General features: G+C 38.4%; 1 protein-coding gene across 1 annotated transcript; it reads left to right on the top strand.

The window, feature by feature from the left end:
* The first annotated feature begins 5,679 nt into the window (after positions 1 to 5,679).
* On the top strand, positions 5,680 to 19,070 carry mctp2b (multiple C2 domains, transmembrane 2b). Its single transcript, XM_027024674.2, has 22 exons — positions 5,680 to 6,230; positions 7,647 to 7,707; positions 8,066 to 8,186; positions 9,987 to 10,129; positions 10,268 to 10,344; positions 10,430 to 10,541; positions 10,791 to 10,823; positions 10,965 to 11,132; positions 11,723 to 11,853; positions 12,087 to 12,267; positions 12,395 to 12,488; positions 12,576 to 12,678; positions 12,758 to 12,860; positions 13,167 to 13,268; positions 13,381 to 13,455; positions 13,575 to 13,694; positions 15,349 to 15,462; positions 16,137 to 16,178; positions 16,295 to 16,404; positions 16,615 to 16,724; positions 17,030 to 17,127; positions 17,707 to 19,070. Exons 1-22 carry the CDS (start codon positions 5,701 to 5,703, stop codon positions 17,773 to 17,775), a joined length of 2,697 nt encoding a protein of 898 aa, XP_026880475.2. The 5' UTR covers positions 5,680 to 5,700; the 3' UTR covers positions 17,776 to 19,070.
* Positions 19,071 to 22,994: the final 3,924 nt, after the last annotated feature.

The following is a 22,994-nucleotide window of genomic DNA, read 5'->3' as shown; positions in this document are numbered from 1 at the left end:
GTGGAAAAAAAACCTCTCCCTGTCAGTCCTGCCATCCGTTTACACAATGATGCATCATAAACCTTACACCCTTTTTGCTGTAAACACTTCTTAATAGGGTTACTCTGTTTGCTCTTGAGGCCATTTGCACTGCGTTTAAAGCCATAAGATACTAATGACCTCATTTGCTCCATGGTGTTACATCCACTGCAGCCCAGCAGTAGATTAATCTAAAACAAGATATTCATTCTCTCTCTCTCTCTCTCTCTCTCTCTCTCTCTCTCTCTCTCTCTCTCTCTCTCTCTCTCTCACTCTCTCTCACACACTCTCAGATTAAGGCATTATCTCCAGCTGCCCCGCACTACCAGGTGTATCTTGTTCAGCAGCGTTCTTGCAAGAGCCTCCACTGCATTTGCCTCTGTTGCTGCTTTCTGGCTGTGTCAGTGGTTAAATGCAAGTGGGCTGTGTTTATGTAGAACTGTGGATTTTCACTGGTTATATGAACATGGCCAACAACCCAGAGCAGCCCTTCCTGGAGATCTGCCTACCTGGGTTTGTTCTGACCTCAGTTTATCTCACCTTGTTTCTTTAGAGGAGGTGCAGTTGTGAAGTCTGTTGTGGCTATAAGGTTTACAGGAAAGATGGCCTCTGGGTGGAGGGTTGTATTTTGTTGTAGGCCCTGTATAAATGAATTGTTAATGAATTCATGTTAATGAATCTAGGTTGTATCTTCATGCTGCAGTTTCATCAAATTCTGCGTGCATGTCTGTGTGTTTGACTTTATCTGTGCATTTGTGTTTGTCTGTGTGTGTTCCAGCTGGTAAATCTTAATCAGTGAAAACATAGAAGGGCAAAGTGATTAAATAACCTGTCTTAGTATTTAGTAACCTATTAGCGAAGGTTTTAATTCATCTGAAATCTGAAAAGCCCCAAATCAGCAGTTAGTTAATCCCAAACCTCAAGATCTTCCTTGGAATGCAATTAAAACAATTATTGAGAAGTAAAAAGCAACGAAACATTCTGAACTTTAAAACAGGTCATCCCGCCTTTGGAATCCAGACTGGGCCATGAAGCAGGACATAGGCAGTTGGCAGTAGCTCTGTATTGTCTGCAGGACTATATACCTAACTGGGTCATAATCAGTACAGCACAACAGCAATTGAAACACACGAGGCCTGTTTCATAAGGTGGAGCAAATGAACAGTTAAAAAACATGCACCTTAAATTTGGTTTTAAATATGAATACCTTCACTACTACTGAAAGGTAGAACTTTTGAAAATTTGCGGCCCGAAAAGCAGAAACTGCTAAAAAGCTTGTGGGCCAAAAACTCACATTTTATCTGCCCATATATTATTATGCCTATATTATACACTAGTAAAATTGATCAATCCTAACATAGCCCTTCCCCAATAAATGTGAGCATAAGATATAACAGAACAGTTATACTGTTTGTCTTTATTGTCTTAATCCAATATTCTGCAAATAATGAAGACATATGACCACTTATTGTTAATGATTCCATCCAAACCTGAGATGAGTTCAACAAGCCAATGAAGTTACCAAAAAAATCCCTTTGGGTCATCCGGAAATTCATTGTTGGGCTGCAAATTAAAATACTGAACCTTTTTTTTGTTCTTTAAAGACTTTTGGCTTTATTTTTCAAAAATATTATGCAAAAATACGTTTTTGATTTTGACAATCTAATAGTGTGTTGAACGCACTTGCCGTTCTCTGGCATTACTTGCTTCTGAATATTGAGACCAATCTGGATGTGGCGTTTAGTACCACAGCACCACCCCTCTTGCTTCATATTGTGCTTTTCTTTTTCTTTTAAGTCTGATTGAGGTAAATGCAAACTGTACTGTATTAAATACAGATAAAATGCATGTGATATACAATGTCATAGATATAAGATTATATCAGGGTATTTGGGAACATTTATTAAGTGATTTGTGTTGTATGACTTATTCACACAGGACTATCTCACAGGCAGTATTCACTTATTTTTGTTTATTTTCTTATTTTTATAAATGGATCCCAATATCTCTCAGAGGCTTCCATTTGATTTTTAATCAAGACACTTAATTTTTCTACAAGATGATATGTGCGGACTAAATGGGCATGTTCAGAATCCATGGAGATAATCTTCTACTCTGTTCAGTCCTGATTGTGACTTAATACCTTTTTGTTGTTGCTGATGTTGTTGTTGTTGTTTTTATCAGAGCCAGGACTTCTTTGTACCGTTATACCCCTACTTTCAAAACTGTGATTTTGTACCAATTCTTCAAATGTAATATAATTAATATCTTTGATTATGTGATAGCATGTTATGTTTTCAGGTGTTCATTATGACTGATGTTTTATGAAGTTTACAGTCTGGAATATGCCAGATAGGTGTGAAGTGTGAAGTTAACCTTTTTCATTTTGAATATTTGCCACCAAACTGTCAGAATTGTAGAAAAAATTGTTGATTTTGGAATATTTTGATATAACTGAAAATTCAGTTCTAACTTTGATGTCTTCGTTTAATGATTGTTCTTGTAGATATATTAAAACATCATCTGAATAAAGGCTGATTTTGTGTGTTACACTGCTAGTGTTGATACCTATAATATTATGGCTTGGTTTGATTGCTGTGGTGAGTGGTTCGAAAAAGATGGTGAACAGTACTGGTGAGAGTGAGCAGTCCTGTGTAGTTCCTCTGTATAATGTGAAGCTCTGTCATGTTATGCCATTGGTGGTGACTATGGCCAGTGGTGAGTTGGATAATGCTTTTATCCAATGGTTGAATGAATGTCCAAAGAGATAGTTCCGATTTGCGTTGTCAGATGCCTTTTCTGCACCTGGTGACATGGTTATTATATTCTCATTATTCTCTTTTACAGTTTATACCATTGAACAAGCTACACATATTATTTGATGAGTGTCTTCCTTTAATAAACCCAGTTTGGTCCGAATGGATTATGTATGTGGTGACAGCAGGCGGTAACTGGATAGTATGGTTGAATCTTTATCAGGTTTAAAGAACACTGAAATAAGGGCTATATTCATATGTGGTGGAATTAATGGTTTTTGTTTGATGGCCAATTTCACTTTTTGATTAAACTGGGTGAAATTGTTTATCAAAACTTTATAAAATTCTGTAGTAAACTCGTTGGGACCTGTATGATGTGTTGTTTGCCATCTTTTTGAAAGCAGTGTGAAATTCATCCTTGAACTTTAAAAGTAGTTAGTTGGGTTAAATCTAAGTCTAAAAAAGTCTAAAAAAAACAACAACTTTCTGCTAGATTTTATCTGAACTGTAGAGTTTAGAACTGTAGTGCCCTGTGGTTAAGTTTATTTTTTTCCCAGTAGCATTTTTAATGGCTGGGATAAGGAATTTCTCTTAGATTTGTTTAAGTTTATTTGCTGAATATTTACCAGACTTGTATTCAAAACTGTTATATCTAAGTCTCTGCAGTATAAACTGTGACCTTTTGTTAATGATGTCATTCAACTGGCATTTAGGTTCTCTACATTCTTTGTGCATTTGATTGGTGAGGTTATTTGTATAATTCATTTAGTTTTCATCTCTTTGATGACATTAATATTCTCTCCATTTTTTATATTTGTGGAGTAAGATATTATTTTTACCTCATAATACTGCTTTGCCTGTTTCCCAAAGAACTGTGGATGAAAATTCAGGTGAATAATTAGTTTCCATTCTTTTTTGCTAAATGAAACAAAATCAAGTTCTCTAAGCAAAGACTTATTAAATTGCCATGTAGGATTTTGTAGTTATGAGATTTTATTATAATATAAAGGTGCATGATTACTGATTGGGTGTATATTAGAACCTGAAATCTTAGAAATCATTGAGTTACTGATAAGAAAAAAAAATGTGTGAAAGTGCTAAAATTTAGAGGTGAAAAGTAGTATTCTCTTGCATTATGTTTTATTATTTTCCATGCATCACTAAATCCAAAGTCTATAAAGTCTGTACTATATATTGTTTGAATGTTTCAGCAGAGTGGTAATTTCTCTGGTTGTCAGAGGTACTGGATCTGTCAGCAATAGGGTCAATTACAGTATTGACCCTCCAGTTCTAATAATTGAGTTTAGATGTTTATATAGGTGTTTAGTTGTGAGGAAAATGGGTCATCATTAGTTGTACCATAGGTATTTGCAATTGAATAGTTATTAATCATATGAGCATTTACAATCGCATATCTTCCCTCGGGGACTACAATAGTGTTTTTAATGAATTTTTAATGAATAAGATACGTTTATATGTTAGGATTGAGACTCTTCGTAAGTTGCTGATATATGTATATTCATTACATGATTAACAATCGTAGCTCTGTTTGCCTGTGAAGTAGCCCCACGGATGTTACAAGTTTCAGATTTAATCATTTGTGATAATTCCTTTGTCCATTTTAAACTTATCTGCTAGGATGATTAAACCCACACTCGCACAAACACGCGTACACACATAAACCCAGACACTTCAGACAAGATCGTTCCTGTGCTAGTCTATTACAGAGGTAGGTGCAAGAGGTAAAGATTTTAAGTAAAACATTTTTAAATATCAGAAGGAATAGAAAATGTATGTACACTGAAAAGTTTTGGCATAAATGTCGTTTGGAGTATAGCAGGCGTGAATGAGCAGTGATTATTTAAATTTCAATTTTAAAGTCAACTGCATCCAGGGATGTGTTTGTGACCCAAAGTTATTGTATTCGTCTTTGAGTTTCAGTCTAAGGGTGAGATAACTATCCAAATCTGGTAGTTTTGAGGGAACCAGAAAAGCCCGGGTGTAATCGTAGTGTCACGGAAAAGCTGATTTTCGATATAGGGTTTATCCACAATAATGTGAGAGCGACGTCATTCCCTTCTGTGCTAGATATTTTCCTTCGTTCATTGATTTATTTGTGGTGTCGGTCGTTTATATTTTGACCCTTTAGTTCTCTCACTTGTTCTTAACGAATTCCTTTTTGCTTGTGGTATTCGAATTCTCGATCATTATCGATCTTGTAGACAATTTTACGTCTATTTTGTGGACACGGTGGAAACTGACTGTACTGACCGTTTCGAGAGGAAGTTGCAGGTTGGATCGGACCTATTTGAGTCTTCTTTCAGGGTCATTTATATTTTCTTCAGTATCCTTTGAACATTAAATTGCCCCTCATGTGCTGATGATCGAAGAGGTTGTCTTTGAGTATCTTGTTGTGTTTTGTTATTGCTTCGATCTGAGCTGAGTATTGCTCCGTGGTATGGAACATTGTTAGAAGAGTATCGATCTCTGATTGTTTGAGGCTTTTTCGCAGCTCTTTTATGTCTTTCTGCAGTTTCCAGTATTTCCAGTTTTCTATCCATTGACTGAAGCACACTGACCTCGACAAAACCTGTTTGATTATCAGTAAAAAAAATAAAATAATAATAAAATGATTATTATTTTCCTTATTATTATTTATTGGTCCAAAAACAGTCAAGATCCTCCACATTAACATTTTAATCCAAAGACTTGATTTAAATCAGGTAACAGCAGCAGGGTGCAGCCATGTTAGCTCTCCTGTGCTGTGAAAGTCGCCACATGTCACACATCACCGGCTCTCAATGTCCCTCGCCATTGTGCAGTATCTTATTGTGGTTACTTCTTTTTGTCCTTACAGGTATTGGTGACTATCCAGCTCGTGTGCATGAGTAGCCTTGGCAACCTTTCCCCCCCAATACACACATACATGCACACACACACACATGCACGAACACACAGGATGGAACCCAGTACAGGACCCCGAAAGACTGTGTGGGGCAACCTTCGGCAGAAAGCTAAGCCTCTCTTCCACTATGTGCGGAGCAGCGGCCATATAAGCCTGAGTAAGCAACAGGCGAGACAGGAGCGACAGCGGGACCAGCGGAGGAGCAGTGTGCCCGAAGTGAGACGTAGGCGGCATGGCTCCATCTCCCCATCCCATCTGGAGCCCCGCCCGGGGCCTCCACCGGCCTCCCCCAGCTACAGCCACCCCTCCACGCCTCACAGCCTGCCCCGGCGAGAGAGAGGTGGCCGAGCCCAGCTCTCTGGTTTGCTGGGTCTTCCTAGGAACACCACTGATTGGACGTCGGTAGAGTCAGTCAGTGGCGATCTTGAGGAGCAGGGGTTCTTGAATGCTCCAGAGACGATGGAGCAGGGGTCGCAGGTGAGGCCTTCTCCTTCTCGACCCACAGCAGAGCCGCCCTCGCTGGAACTGTCGGAGAACCTATCAGAGGTACAGTGCAAGTTCCTCCTATACAATGTGTGCTCTCTTTTTAAATTATTATTATTTATTAAGTGGGATAATGGAAAGGAAAGTCATAATGGGAAGCGGTTTTGTGTCATTCTGCATGGTATTCTGACGTTAGTTATGCAAATACAGTTCTTACAGCAATTTGACAAATCATCAGTTTACTGAGTGTTATTTATATGTCCAGGTATCCTAGACTGGACAGCCCAGATTTCCTAGACTACTACTTGTAGGATATCTAGAAATAGATGATCAAACAGGTCAGAAAAATTACATTAGTATTAATGTAATCCGATCAGTGAACATGGATGACTGGTGTCCCTGTTTTCTCAGGTGATGAATAGAACAGGAAACTTGTAGAAGGCCAGTGAATATTTTATATAACACCTTCAGATAAACCGTAGCTTAAAGTGATCATACACCATGTTAGAAACTGGAGCAGTCTGTGTTCTTGCTGATATAAGAGCTAACAAATTTTCATTCCATCTATGAGCACAGACAATAATTATTTAATTGGTTTCTTCTTTAGATGATTCCTTAATTTTAATCTGATTGTATGTAGGCTTTCTGTATACAAGTTATGTAGCAGTGAATGTATTTTGAGAAAAGCTCACATTGTCTAAAAAGCAATCAAGCGTTTCTGCAAATCCCTCAATAAGGTAGAATCGGGTTAGACCACTTCTGTTCTACACCACTGTGCAGTTTTTTGTGTGTTCCTGTGCTCATCTACTAGGAGGAAGTTAAAAAAAAAAAAGAGTATATTTTTCATGAAGTTCTGAATTATGTTAACATAAGTTCCTTCTTGAATGAGTAGGTTCCTTTTAAACACCCCTGAATTGGTTAAAGAAGACCTTAAGACCTGAGAAATTATGGTCTGACATAGACTTTGCAGCAAAGTTGAAGAGAAACTATTCCTCAACCCATCTTGTCCTAATATTTGCCTGAGCATAAATCATTAATTTGGTGAATTCAAAATACATGTATTAAATATGTATGGAACTTTGGAAGGAGAGCTGCAGTCAAATGGAATCTAATACATAACATTTATTGCAATATTACTGGCCTATGTTGTAATATGAAGTGAGTAACATTGCAATGGAAAGTGGAATTCCTCAGCTTCTTTTTTTCTGATCCGATGGTTTAAAATTCTTTCTTTCCTAGAGTGAAGGTATTTTTAATAAAGACGTTAGAACATGCTTGGGTGCTTTTCCTGAACTATGCACCTCCAAAACCTAAGTTAAGCAGGTGGCGTGACCACAGTAATAAAACATGATAATAACAATAATTAGATGAATGCAAATGAAAAGTGGATTTCTGTTGAAAACCAAAGTTGACTGTATCACAACTAATATAATGTCATTTGCTTGCTGATGGGCGGTCTAATGCTGCGTTCTGTTTTTGATGCCACAGAAGCAGAGGAACAATGACACTGATTCTGTTACCTTAAATGACACTGAGCAAAATACAGTAAGTAATCTTTTAAATGGTTGGTGTGGGTGTATTCGGTTTTCCACTTATCTTCTGATTACTGCAACTTGAGTGGATTTACTTAATGCTCTTGAGAACATTTAGTTGTGGCTTTTAATGAGGCACACCCAAAGCACCTTTGATCTCAGAGTGAAACTCTCACTGCCTTCCATGAACTGGACCATGCAGAGCAGTCAGTTCATTGGCTGACACTGAAGAATGAGGGCCTGGTCCCTGACACGGCCCGCGATGTCCACCAAATGTTACCCTTCTGATATTCAACCGTACATCTCTCTTCTACGGCGAGGCAAGTGCTGGATGAATATCAAAGGTGCTGTGGTGCATGCTTTGATCGTAGATTCTGGACGTGGCGGGAGAGGCCGCAGCCTTATGGGACAGCCAGAGGGAGTCTCAGAGAACATACCTGCTCTCCATCAACCTGAAAGAGGGGCGGGGCCTCGTCATAAGAGACCGCTGTGGTAAGTCTCCATGCTGCATTCTGAAACAGCTCTACAGGTCCTCATTCTGGTGGAGGATTGTGTCTGCTCTTAATCAGTGCTTTTCACCAGTGTTTCTGACCAGCTAGGTTTTACCTACTCCCAACACACCTGACCCTGTTCATCAGCTAATAACCAAGTCCAGTCAGGTGCAGTGGGGCAGGGAAAACCTAAAACTGCACCACAGTAGGTCACCAGGACAGGCAAGGAGAGCTCTGCTCAAAGGCATTTGAATCCACTATTCAGAAGCTTATTCTTACCTTAATCACTGGGTGGAGTTTGTTAAGATGGGGTTATGACTTCACTGTGCCCAGAAGCAAGTCTGTAAGAGCAGTGTTGGACATTGCTGTTGTAAAGGTCCACATAAAATCTTGACCCTCGAGGGACTTTTCCCTGTAAAGTGTCTTTCAGGAACTCCTACAATCAGTTTGTCTCTGGGGTGCATTTCAACACTTCCTTTAATGCACTCTAAAGCTCGTGTTGCTAAACATCATCCAAGGTTGCTGACAACACACTGGAGTTTCACTGTGTTCACTAGGCATACAGGAGCCCCAGGCCATTTATGGTTGGTTTGCAGATTTAAAGGGGTAACGTATATATACTTTAAAACATCAGTTCCCTGTAATGTGTAAACTATCAGTTTATATTTTTTGTTACTTTTTTAAAATTTTGACTTTACATATTTTGCCAAGAGCTAGGTGCAGTTAGCAGTTTGGTAACTTCGCTGGCAATGGACAAAATGCAAACAGCCTGTGTTTTGGTAGGCCACATTCCTCACAGCAAATCAAAACTTGTCTGCGGCCACACCCGTGGAGTCGGCCCTGCTAACGCCCAGTACTGCTGCTCCGCCCTATCCGGTACACGGCAGCTGCTCCTCAGTTTGGTTTTTTAACCCCCTCTTTCACTCGGTTCCTGCCACATGTTTTATGGTTAATGTTATTTTACACATTATTATGTCTAAGATATGATTCTGTGTCAGGGTTATGGTTAAACCAACATATGATTCATAGGGGTGGGAGAACATTGGTTTTTTCTCTCTATTTCACTTTCTTTTGGTGAGAGGTTTTTCCAAATGCTAGTGTTTTGGGTTCAGCTGTTGTCTAGTGTGTGTGCTGCCATCTCCTGTTTAAGATAGCAGCATGTGACCAGCTGAACTGATTTATCATATACTTGCATCAGTTTAATATACCTCATATAGCTTATGTTCTAAAACTCTCTTCTGTTCTTAATTCATCAGTCATTTTTAGATTTATGATTAGTCATGTCTCTACCACTACCTTTTTTTAGCAGTTGCGTTTTCTGGAAATTGAGGTTTGAAGTCATGTTGCAGTATGAAGTAGTAACCACTTCCTCCCTGTCAGAGTCAGGCTCCTCACACGTATGAGGAATAGTCAGACATATGAGCTTAAAGGTACCTTTTAAGTAAGACAAACTAGTTTAAAGGGAAACTCCCAGTCCTTTCATCTGTGTTAATGCTGAAAATTCTTCAACTTTTGCTGTATTATAAGAGACAGTCTTGCCAATGAGTTGAAGACTGATATTTACTGTATTTTAATGTGAACTTTATTCATGTCATCTAAATATTCCTAAATTCTTATTTACTATAATTGCATAATAATATATGTACATTTAATTTAATATGTACATTTAATTAGTGAGACATTGTCAGGTAGCATAAACGAACAGTATCTTCCTTTATTTACTGCATTTTAATTAAAAAAAAGTTTCTGGCTTCTCTTAGTGAAGATGAACTTTGAACGGAGCAAAATGCATGTTTTCCAGGTACAAGTGATCCATACGTGAAGTTCAAACTTGAGGGGAAGACTTTGTACAAAAGCAAAGTGGTGTATAAGAACCTTAACCCCACCTGGAATGAGTCTTTCTCCTTCCCCATTCACAACCTGAAACAAAAACTCTATGTCAAGGTACACATTCAGTCACACTCTTAAAGATGCATGAAGATGTGTCAGAATGGATTGTTCCCATTACCTGAACATTTCTTTAGTTCATATAATGTACAGAGCACCTCCCCACCCCCCAACCCAACACTTTTTCCTGTTCAGGTCTATGATCGAGACCTCACCACAGATGACTTCATGGGCTCCAGCAGGGTTAGCTTGAGTGAACTGGAACTTGAGAAGTAAGCAGATGTAACCTCTAAAACCTACATGACTCCTTTCTTACCAGCTGAGTTCTAGAGCAGTGTTAACCCCTGCCTTCTACAGAACGATAGAAATGGTGCTACAACTCGATGATCCGAACAGCCTGGAGAAGGACATGGGTGTGATCATCATTGATGTCTGTCTGTCACTTAGAGATGGCGAAAACAAAAAAAATGTAAGGAACCTAATCAGTCAAAGCGTCTTAAACTTATGGGTTTAAAGATTAATTCAACCAGAAGTAAACATTGCTAAAATGAATGAAAGCTAGCAAGGAATGGTTTGCTTCTTAATAACCTGATTTTAACTGATTATAGCTAGCATTTCTGCATGATGGTTTAAACTGAAACACTTTTAACCGATAGTCTTGAATTAAAAAAAGAAGTTGGACTCATATGTTGTTTGTTTCGTTATCCATGCTGTGAAGAGGTGGGTCCAAAGAGGAAAACGCAATTATAAGGTAAGAATACAGTCATTTACTGCATTTTAGACACAAATGAGAACAACAAAACTTTATGTACCTTTTGTTTGGTTGTGAAACATTGGCGACATCCTGTAGCAGTGGGCACTATGCTTCCTGAACTTGAATGTGGTGTTCCAGTCAGGATCATCACCACAGTCCACGCGCCTGTCTGAGTGTATGCGGAAGAGCCAGCTGTGGGCAGGAGTTCTGACAATCACGCTGGTGGAGGGCCAGGATCTGCCCGACGACGGCCAAGGGGATGTGTTTGTGCGTTTCCGCCTCGGAGACCAGAAGTACAGGAGTAAGGTACAAACACGGGGTAGAGGAGATTACCATAGAGACTCTTAAGTGTAGTAATGAATCCTCGACCTCATCCAGCTCGTGTGTGCGCGCCTCCGTCCAAAGGTCTTACTGTTGCGTACCTCACCCACAAACACACGCCACATTTTTGTTCTGACCATCCGACCAACAACAGTAGCAGGTATTCAGCATTCCTAATTGCCTGGCTCTGGTATGTTGAAATGCAGATCGGCTGATGTCTGTTGATGACCACGTTGAAAAATGCTGCTTTGATGTTGCCTTTGTAGATAAAAGTTGTTGAGAGAAAACTCACTAGTCACGGTGGTCATGTTTAGTTTACAAGGTAACATAAATCATTGCAGGAAGATGCCAGTTTGCATGTAGCAATTGATATGCAACTGTCTGGGTTGCATGGCGTAGCTCAGAAGTGTCCAACCCTCCTGCTGGAGATCTGCCTCCATGCTAAGTTTTATTCCTATTCTAATTAGACAAGTTAACCAAGATCTTTACATGCATTTGAGCTACTTGTATTAGTTTAGGGGTACAACCAAAGTCCCCACAGCACCCCTGACACGGACTGTCTCTAATTCTTGCAGTGTCAATGCAAAAAGTCCAACCCTCAGTGGAGAGAAAGATTCGAGTTCAACCAGTTCCTGGACAGGCCTAACTTTCTGGAGCTCAGCGTCTGGGCAAAAGAGGGCCGTAAATATGAAGACTGTTATGGACTGTAAGTTTTGTGAACAATTTCTCTGAGTCTCACTTACATTTCTCTAACATGCAAGAAAAGGTGAGAAAACAAGGCAGAAGTTTGAGGTGGATATTTTACAAATATTTCACATTCCAATGCAATTCCGTATGACCATGACTGAACTGGTGGAAATCTTTTTCATCGTTGATGATATGTTTAGGACACTCATAGGTAAAGGCATGTGCCTTGGTATGTGCATGGTGTGTGTTCAGGTGTGATGTTGACCTGTCTGTGTTGGTGGTGAACAAGCCTCAGCTGTTCACATGTAGTCTGGACCAGGGTAGAGTTGTTTTCCTCGTCACCCTCAACATGTGCAGCGGAGTGGCCATCACTGACCTGTGCGCTCCACCACTGGAGGAACCCCATGAGAGGGACAACATGCTGAACAAATATGTTAGTCACTCCTTGCCACTTTACTCAGCCTTATGATAATACTCCATAGTAGCTCTTTAAAAGAGCCCCCACCCCATAAAATGCATTTCGTAAACTGATGTGTGATCTTACCTGTTTGACTCCTCAGGGCTTCAAGAACTCCTTCAAGAATATAAGGGATGTTGGTTTCCTTCAGGTCAAAGTGGTCAAGGCCTCAGATCTCATGGCTGCAGATTTGAATGGTACAATGTGCTGTGCTAACAACACTGCTTTCAGACACTTGTAAGTCAACGGTGTGAAAGCCAGGGACTGATTATAGTCTCTCCTAGGAAAGAGTGACCCGTTTTGCGTGTTGGAATTAGGCAACAACAGGCTACAGACTCATACAATCTACAAAACCCTCTACCCTGAGTGGAACAAAGTCTTTACGTTGTGAGTGCCACTGATATTTTAATAGGAGTGGTGTGTAGTGACAGTGTCATTTGCTGCATGAATTTGTTTTTGTTTGAAGTCCAATCAAAGACATCCATGACGTCCTAGAGGTGACCGTCTTTGATGAGGATGGAGACAAAGTTCCGGATTTCCTAGGAAAAGTGGCCATTCCTTTACTCTCTGTAAGTCGTGAAAATCTGTTGTATTTCACACACTACATGATGTGAAAAAGATAACACTACATGCATTATATACATGGCATTTTATTAAAGTTTTGCTGTATGTTGCAATTTTATAATGTAATAAATATTTAGAGTAAAATATATTGCATATAGCTGCCTGGGGATGTGGTTATTTGGTTTAAAAGTGTGGTAAAACATGCTTTTTATAATTTCCTTTGCTGCCTTCAGGAGAAGTGTGAAAATATGAATCAGAAAGTGTGTGCACTTGTCACAGGAGTCTACTTAACATTCTTTTGTATGCAACAGATACATAATGGTCAACTGATTTCTTGCCCACTGAAGAAGGAAGACTTGGGGGCATTATCGAAAGGAACCATTTTGTTGGAGCTTGAAGTTATCTTCAATCCAGTGAGTCTCTTTTGCCTCAGAGTTTCTCAAACAGTGGTTAGCAGCATAATGCAAGTCCACGCCGGTTCAGTTTTGTCTTAAATATTATTTTTGTCAATCACACCTGAATTAGATCAAAGCAAGCATCAGGACCTTCACACCAAGGGAGAGGAAGTTTGAGGAAGACAGTCCAAAGTTCTCCAAAAAGGTGGGACAAACACAGAGCAAAACGTTGTTGCCTTTGCTGAGTAGAACGTTGGGTTGTAGAACACTGGTTTGTATGGTTTGGGAGTTTGGGCACATTACAAGCTTACCTACTGCTATTAGGTGCTGGCCAGAAATGTCATTCGCGTGAGGAACATCTACAGAGCAGTGCGTCAAGTCCTGCAGTACATCAAGAGCTGTTTTCAATGGGAGAGTGTTCAGAGGAGCATTACTGCATTTCTGGTAAGCCCAAACAAAGCTTACACTAATGTTTTCCTGAGTGATGTTATCCATATTAGAAAGTATAATTTTGCTTCTAGATTATTTCATCTGATTATGTTGCTTATCTTGGTTTACACTCTATAAATGATCAGAGGTTCTTATTTGATACTTTTCACACTTGCGGTTATGTTGCATCTAAAACTGGAGCGCAGCTGAGATGGAGCAAGATCAAGAGAATAGGGGAGGAAGCCAGTGCTGTTTCCTTCTTACCAGTGAGCGTGAAGGGGTTTAAGATTGTTATCCTTTTACCCTTGAGTGGTGGTTTCTCCTTCGGCTGTTGAAGAGCGAATATAATTCCTAAACTCCCATGACTGCTCTTGCTCTTGCCATTACAAACACTTCAAGCCACATCGTCAAGATTTAGTACCATACTTAGAGACTGATCTATTTGATCTTTTTCTAATCTTTTTCTAAGCATTTAAAATCGGCTCTAATAGGCTCTACGCGATAAAACAAAAAAAACAAAAAAACAACAACTGTTATCCCTGTCCTAAATAATAGCAAAAAATAAAGACTTTCCATACGATAACATTGTTGAGAACTCATGTGTGACAGAAATGTAAACTCACCACATTTGAACCATTTGTTTATTACAAATGCTTCAGGCAGTACAGTGGTTAGCATATTTCCCTCTCAGCACTATGGTCTTGGGTTTGAGTCCCTATCTGGGTGGAGTTTCTGTGGTTGTTGTTCTATCTTGGTCCTAATTCACTTTTCCTGGTGCAGTCTCCCAGGGGGACTGTGGTTTCCGATTGAGAGTACACTGCAAATTGGCTGCTGTGTGAGGCTGGCATCTGTCTGTAAGGTGTCCTTGAATTTGAGAAATGTGCTCTATAAATATACTTATATTTTTATTTTATACACACAGAGATTGTACACTCCTTTTTGCTATGTCTGGTCTGTTAGTCTTCCACCAATACCTTTTAGTTCCTGACCACAGAACCAACTACTGGCCATTAGTGACTTTGATATGGGTATAAATCCAGCAACACTGCTCTGCCTGATATCATCATAGCAGTCAGTACCTCTGGTGGGTTAATGGTCTACCACAGATCAGCCGTGGCCCTGTGGGCAAAAACTCAGCAGAGATGAATGGGGCGATACTGAGTATGCTAACAGGTGTGTTGCGGAATGTATTGGTACGCCCATAAAATACATCTGTAAGATGGGTATACCTAACACCAAGTGTAGAGATCGAGGTATCTTCTAATTAAGTGGATGGTGAATGTTCATTTAATTTACTTATTGTACACAGAAATTACAGGGGACAGTATTAACTCAGTGACGGTGAAACTGGAACGTTTGGTGCCAGGAGTTTTTGATATGACTCATGAGTCCTGAGGGATCGCTGGGCACATTGTGACTGCACATGTTCACCCGAAGTCCCTGACGGCAGCTCCAGTCAGCGTTAAACACGCAATCCTTCAGTTTTAAACCACTGCAGGGCCCCTCCCTTTCCAGTTTGCTATTTTTCCCATTATGAAGCAAAGTATTAACAGGATGAGCTGCTCATTAAGACTGAGATAGTGAGTGAGACTAAACAGCAACAAAAACCCGGTTGCAGTTCTCTAATCCACTGACTGTTCTTATCTCTCGCCTTTCTGTTTTCCTCCAGCTCTTTCTCTTCACAGTGTGGTACTGGGAGTTCTACATGCTGCCCCTGTTCTTGGTCATCCTGCTTGTGTGGAACTATCTTATGATCGCCTCTGAGAGGGTCAGCCATGAGCTGGTGAGAGCTTCATCAAGGTCGCTCCAGACGATGTGGCTCTATTATGGATAGATGTTTTGTCTGGGATTGTGGCACTGTCCAGCCTCAGCTGCTTATTAAACATGGAATTGCTTTTGAAGTGTTGAATGGCCCACTAGTGGACATTGTAGTGTACTGCAATTTGTTAATTACATGGGTCTGCATAGAATTCTGAAAAGGTTCTACTGCAGCGGTGAGGGCAAATCACTGCCATTGAGATTCAGACACTGAAGACTTCCTTTGACCTCCCTTGAACTCAAATTCAGGTGTGATGATGATGAAGCAATTTTGTTTACTGTTGAAATAACCATCAATTATGGCAAAATCCTGGACTAGCATTGGAAATCCTGGTTTAAAATCCTCCGATTGTCTTAATTTAGAGATGTTTCGCTGTTCATAGTTTCATTACACAGTGCTGTACATTCAGTATAAGATGAACAAGGTGTTAAACCACTACCTTAGGTCAGAGGTAATGTTTCTGTCTTCAGCACTCATATTAACATTAATAGAGAGTTTTCACACGGGAAAACACCGATACTGTTGTTTAGTAATCAAATGTGAAAAAGAATCAAACCAAGTTGCTACTGTATGTCATACATTTTTCTAGACTGGCAAAAATGTGTATATGTTCAAATATTTCTCCTTTTTTATTTCAGGACCATATGGACTTCGGGGATGATGAGGATGAAGATGAGAAAGTGGGCCATTTTCCCATTTAAAATAACTCACATTTAATGTGGGGGTTGATTTAAAATAACCCACGTTTAATGTGGGGATTGATTTTATTCACAAAACAAATGCGTTCTTTGGACAGGAATGTGAGAGAAGAGGTTTGATGGACAAAATCCATATGGTGCAGGAGATTGTCCTCACAGTTCAGAACCTGCTGGAGGAAACGGCATCCTTTGCTGAGAGATTAAAAAAGTATTCATAATTATAATAATAGTTATTAAGATCTTGTTACTACATTTTGTAGATTTTTTATATATCATTCCATATCTTTTGAAGTTACCAGCTGTTTAATGGACATTAATGGATGTTAGACTTAATAGACATTGTTTTTTAAATGCGTAAATGTGGTTGTTCTGTGTTGGCATCAGATAAAGTCCTTTTAATCCTGTTTTTGCCCCACAGCACATTTAACTGGTCGGTGCCATTCTTGTCCAACTTGGCCTTCTTTGTTCTCATCATCGGCACGGTGATCACATACTTCATTCCAATTCGCTACATTATTTTGTTATGGGGTAAGAAATACTGAAACAGTAATGTCTTCTCAATAAGAACATAAAGTTTGGATTTTGGAATTTTCCTGTCAGACATTGGATGTCTGAATATATCAAAGCTCAATATATTTTGGGGTTTTTTGAGGGTTGGGTTTTTAAGCAGTGTTACTCTTATATTAACTGTTAGCAAAAATATTTTCAAAAATTCTGAATTTGAAAAATAAGCAATACTTAACTGGTATAATTTAAAGCTGTCCACTGTCCCCCCCTGCTGGACAAGACCTTTTGTTGCAACATGATCAATGTCTTATCTACTTTCATTTTAGGTATAAACAAATTCACAAAGAAGCTAAGGAATCCATATGCTATTGATAACAACGAAGTCATGGATTTCCTCTCTAGGGTGCCTTCAGATGTTCAGAAGGTAAGGCATTCGTATGAACTGCTTTCTCATTTGCTTTCAGTTCCTGAAGCAGAAATCAGAATTCTCTTTTATAATGGCTCCTTTAGGCCATGTGGAATAAGGAAACAGAATTTGGATAATGTTTAATTTCAATATTAAGAAATTAATAAATATACATAGATACATAACCAAAATATTTTTGCCAGTCCAAATTGAGATTAGAATGTTTAAACCCCATTACTGAATAGCCTACATCTTATTATATACTTTCCCTTTAGTAGAATATTCCTATGAATCATTGTAATTATATAGTAGTTTTGTGTTATTAAAATGAAGTGAGCTATAACTTACAAGTTATTGATTTAATGTCTGTAAAAACTGCAGAGAGCCTACAGCTCTTTAACCATTGGAGATGAGTCATAGGAATTGCTAGATACTTATCCAAGTGTTTGCACTATTATACTGTGTTTGCAGTCCTTGGTCTTTCCTGTAAGATGACATTCTTGTTAATCAAGTATGTCATCTCTTATATGAGCTCTAATGGATTTGATTACTCATGTTCTCTGGTTCTTTTTAACCCTTTGTGTCCTGCACCTTTAGGAACAGTACCTCAGCCTGAGACACAGTCACACACACAGCCCTGTCAGAAGAAAGAGAGCTGCCCAATAGATCAGCTCTTAATTATCATCGGAGACACTACATATCCACTTTATTTTCACTGCCAATTTGATTTCATGCACAAACTAATTGGGAGTAACCCCAGAAAATCCAGGATGGTTTATTTGATCTGTTGCTTTGTTTTATCAGTTCATTTATTTAAATCATGTCTCATTTTGTGTGCTGTGCAAGAATTTAAATGACTTGAAGACAAACTGGTCTCTGCTGTGTTATGTGCAGACTAGCACCTCATTACCAGTGATAAATCCAAACAACCTATTGCTGGTGATTTTATAAAAATTATTGTTTAGACCACAATGTGGAGGACCCAAGCTCTGTGTAAAATTATGTTTTAAGGAGTGTTCCTCAAAATATAAATATAAAACATTCCCCATGTTTTTGGTTTGATGAGCTGCTTAATGTGTGGGTGTGCGCTGAGGTGGGTAACTAATTACAATTACTCAGTTACATCTCTGTATTTAGTATTTTCAAAAAATAAAAATAAACTAAAAGTATTTTTGTAAGGAAAATAATCTGCTTTTTATGCCTGTTTTAGTCATTACAGTTTCATTATGTTCTATGGGTGATATCATCTGCTCTGTTTTGCTGTTAGTCACTTTTGAGCTTTAACATTTTACACCAAAGGTATCAGAAAAAAATTATTTTCTGACTTCTACAAATGTGTTGATACTTGAATCGTTATTTCAGTAAAGTAACAATACTTGATTAATATACTCTGCCCACTACTTTAGATGCCTGGATCTGTGTGTATGTGTACACACAGATAAACATTTAACCTTAGTAATACTGTTTTCAGCTTTGTGGTCATAAATGATGGCCTAAAGTAACTTAAGATGTTTTACATTTGCATGTGTATATATTTTGTACTGTAAAGCCTTTTTAATGAACAGGTATCTTGATTGTAAAAATATTCCACCCTGCTAAACTCCAATGGCCCATATATCCAGCTATATGTTTAGAAACTCAAGTGCCTTCTATTTATACTGCACTACTGTATATAAATCTAATTTTAAACTGCAGTTTCCTTACAAAAATACAATTTGTGTTTGTAATGTTGCACTGGAGATTACTGAGTTATAATCTTCCATTTACCTTTTCACTCCAAATAAAACTCTTAAGGAATGTACAGCCTGTGTGAAACTGTAATATACCTGAAATGAGTTTCAGTTAATATCATTTCAGCGTGAATGAGATTTTAAACATAGCAACTTGTGTTGATCTTTTGCACAGAGAAGATGATGCAGGTCACTAGATGAACTGGACATTGTACACTTGATTCAGTAACACTTGTGGTATTGAACAATGAACTGGAACAATAAAGTCAAACTGCAAAAGTTAATTGTCCCTTAATTTCAGACCAATTAATTTAAAGATAATTTCAGACCAATGCTTTAGTAAAATATCCAAATGAAATGCAGAGCAATGATTTGTGTATATTTCAGTTCAAAGCACATATTACTATATGCCAGGACTATTCAGCTGAGCTCCTAGTGTCTACAAGTTTTTTTCTAAATTTTGAGTCCAGATGTTTGGAATGATGGAACAGATGCTAGTGACTGCTAATGACTGCTCTCTGAACCAGCAAAGCTGGACCAACATGGCACACAAATTTGTTTTTCACTATTACTACTTGTGTTTTGGTTTTTTTTAAGGGATTTTTTGGTCAATAGTCCACCTTAAATATTTTAACTGTATATTGATAACTAAAACCAGCATCATCTACACTGTATCCAGGGGTTTCAACAAAACAAAACAATCTGAATCTTGTACAGAGAGTATTCATTTATTTGATTAACGTTCATCACCCCGTGGATCATGTAAAAATTGCAAACCAAACAAATGAAGTCATGAAATGTGAGCAGCTTCATTTGTTTATCGAGAGTAAAATTGATCTGGCTTTTCCAAAAGATTTGGACACCTCATGCAATTTATTAATTGTTAATGGTATTGTTGACTGATAACTCTCTGTATCACATTAAACAACAACCAATTTGTTGAAAAATTACAATGAAATAAAATGAAAGGAAAATTAAAGACACTGTCATATAAAGTCATGTGAAGGACATTTTTGTCTTTTTAAAATTCTTTTAATGTTTTTTTAAATTATTTTTCTTATCTTGCATCTTGCCATCGGTTCCTGCAGCCGCAGTCCTTGCGTTGGCTCCAAGTGTATGCGACCACTTTGAAGAAGCTTTGGTTGATCTTTGTTGGTAAATCCACGGAGTCCTCATCAGCAGGTGCCACGGCCAAATCTTGGATCAGCCATATAGGCTGTGTGTGGCCTCATGAGCGCATGGGGCATCACATCTGCGGAGTTAAAAAATAACATGCAAGTCTGAATCACTTTTGGGTTTTTAAAATACTGAGTTTGTTTGATTTTTTTAGGTTCTATTTTCCATTTAGCATTTCAGCAGATAGGCTTGCAAGCTGCATTAAATCATGGCATCTCCTGGAAAATGAGAGTGGGGCCCACAAACAAAAATCGCAGCAAGAAAAACAAGCTCAAACAAATGAGCTAATGGATAAAATGTTAAATTACCAGGTTGAGGTTTGAGGATTCAAGGAGGTTTGAAGAGGTTTATGTAAACTGCAAGTGCTGTAGGATAATTGCATTTGTTCTTTTACTCTCAACTGATTTTTATGTTTCTCCCTGTATTTGTCATTCTCACTCATAGAGCTTAGAGTTGTGCTGTTTGGAGGGAAAATGGCAGGGAAAAACTCGGTGATTAACACTGTGCTTGGAGAAGACCTGCTGCAGACCACCAGAAGAACTGCTCAGTCTAAGAAATTTCAGGGCAATGTTCATGGAAGAGAGTCTACACTCCCGGTTGGTGGAAACCTTTCCCACTCTGTGACAATGCAGATTTCCTTAAACAGGAACTTGTCCATGGAGTTTCTTTATGGGAACTGGGAAGCCATGCAGTGGCTCAGGTGTGACTTTTACTGGAATAAATTGAGGGTATGATTCAAAGAAACAATGAAACCTGTTGAAATTGATCCAAAAATACTGCAAGGATCAAATGAGCAGAGGAAGAATGTGATGGCCAGAGGAAGGGGCAGGGAGAGAAAAGCTCAAGAACAACAAAACATCGACAAAGAAGGTGTTTGTTCACTCCAAGCGCACGTTTGTCACTCAGAATCACTACTAGGTGAATTGTGACTATGGTGAGTTTTCTCTCATTTCATTCTGTAATGTTTCTTTTCACAAAACTGAGAATCATTCCACTGGGTTGGGTGATTTCTAGGAAAAGTTCATCTTTTCATCCTAATTAAGAAGGAGTTTGTACCTGGTCAAAGGACTGTTAAATGTCAAAGAGGACACAGAGAAGTGTGTGGAAGGCCTGTAACTGTGCTCGATACACAGTGCTGGTAGACGCACTTTCCATCTCAATATGCAACAGAAAGGAATGAGTCTGAAATTATTAATGACTCGTGTCAGAAAGCCAATTTCCCACACGCCATACTTCTAGTTATTCCAGCAGACACGTCTTTCAAGGAAAAACAGAGAGAGGTCATTGAAGAGAACACGAAGACGCTAGGAGAGCAAGTGTGGACATGCACCATAATGCTGTTTACATGGAGTGACCTTCTTGGACATATGACCATAGAGCAGCACATTGAGAATGAGAGAGCCTCAAGTCACTGGTTGATAAATGTGGAAATAGATATCATGTCTTTGGCACTAAAAAAGAGCAGACTGTGTTCAAGTCAGACTTGCTACAGAGGACTGATGTAACAGTTGTTAGATCAGCACTTAGGTGGGGTTTGTTCCACTCAAGTAACAAGAGGAATAGTGAAATTAAAGCACGCAATGGTAATAGTGACACGATTTCAAAAATCAGTGATGAGGAATGTGACACAAAATGTTGTTACGTTAGTTGATGACAAATTGCAAAAACAGAAAACATATTTGAGACAGGTTTTGAGGTTGAACAATTACAAAAGATATGCAAACATCCAAGGAAATAGTAGCATGGATATTGAAATCACTTGTAAGTGTAACTCTGTATAATAACTTTGTTTATAATAAATTTTAATAGCTTTAACAGTTTTGTCCTACTGATATAACATAAACGTGGTTATTCTTTACAGTTAGTAGGACAGGGTTAGCTGATGAGGCAGAAGAGTTTGATTCCATTGAAGTGGTTTACAAAGAGTAGGGGTCTGGCAGTGTGGGAGTCACTGTCTGTTCTATCGTCATGAAAACTCAATGTAATTCTAATAAAGTAGGACAAATTCAGGAGAAAGTAAAAACACAGGAGGAAATCAACAACTAATTAATCTGCCTTTAGCCTTAACCTTAACCTAACCTTAACTTCATAATTTTTTATATGTTAGTGAATTCCTACAAATTTGAAATAATAAGATCCAATGTTGTATTGTGTTGTGTCTGTGGTTATCCTATTTAAACCTTTTTGCAGTTTTTTATGGAAATAATTCAGACGGTGTAGGTAGTTCATATGGATAAAAATGTTTGTGTCCATCTTTAATGCACATTTACAACAGAGAATCCTGATGCAGAAGAAGAAGATAAACACACTTTCAACTCAAGGGCCACATTAAAGAGAATGGAGCAGGAAAGAAGAAGCACTAATGGGAACACTAAAAGACATGCTGAGTGACCTCACATTGGGTGAGAAATTAATCTTTAACTATAGACTCTATTAAGAACAGTGTTAGTTCCCTATTGAGCTAAGTAGGGTATTAATCAATGCCTACATACATGCAGATTGGTGCAGGATTATATGAATGATAATCATTAGGTTATACATTAGGTTTTCTCACACGTTAGGTTATATGTTAGGTTTTATGATACATTAGGTTTTCTGAGAGTGGCATCTGATATGTGCTGACTCCATATCGTTGGTTTTTCTTTTTTACAGAAACATTCTGATTTAGAAAGTTCCCACATGAAATTGCAATTCTGACTTAAAAATCAGTCAGTACTTTCTAGGTCATCATGCATCGGGACTGCAGTAATCAGTTGGACATTTCCAGTCCCCGTGAGATCTCTGTAGGAAAAGATCACCAGATCAATGACCAGATCAATAGGAGGTAGTGTTTAAATATAAGTGTACAAAAATGTTTACAGTTTGTTGTTGTTTTTGTTGATTTGTATGCAATGTTTTTTTTTGGAGTGTTGTATTCATATAGGTAATATAATATTAATATAATATAGCTATATTATAGTAGAATTGTATTTTAGTCTT

This window comes from Electrophorus electricus, chromosome 1 (assembly GCF_013358815.1).
Source record: "Electrophorus electricus isolate fEleEle1 chromosome 1, fEleEle1.pri, whole genome shotgun sequence".
Classification (NCBI taxonomy): domain Eukaryota; kingdom Metazoa; phylum Chordata; class Actinopteri; order Gymnotiformes; family Gymnotidae; genus Electrophorus; species Electrophorus electricus.
The sequence above is the reverse complement of the archived record's forward strand: the minus strand, read 5'-3'. Positions and strand labels throughout refer to the sequence as shown.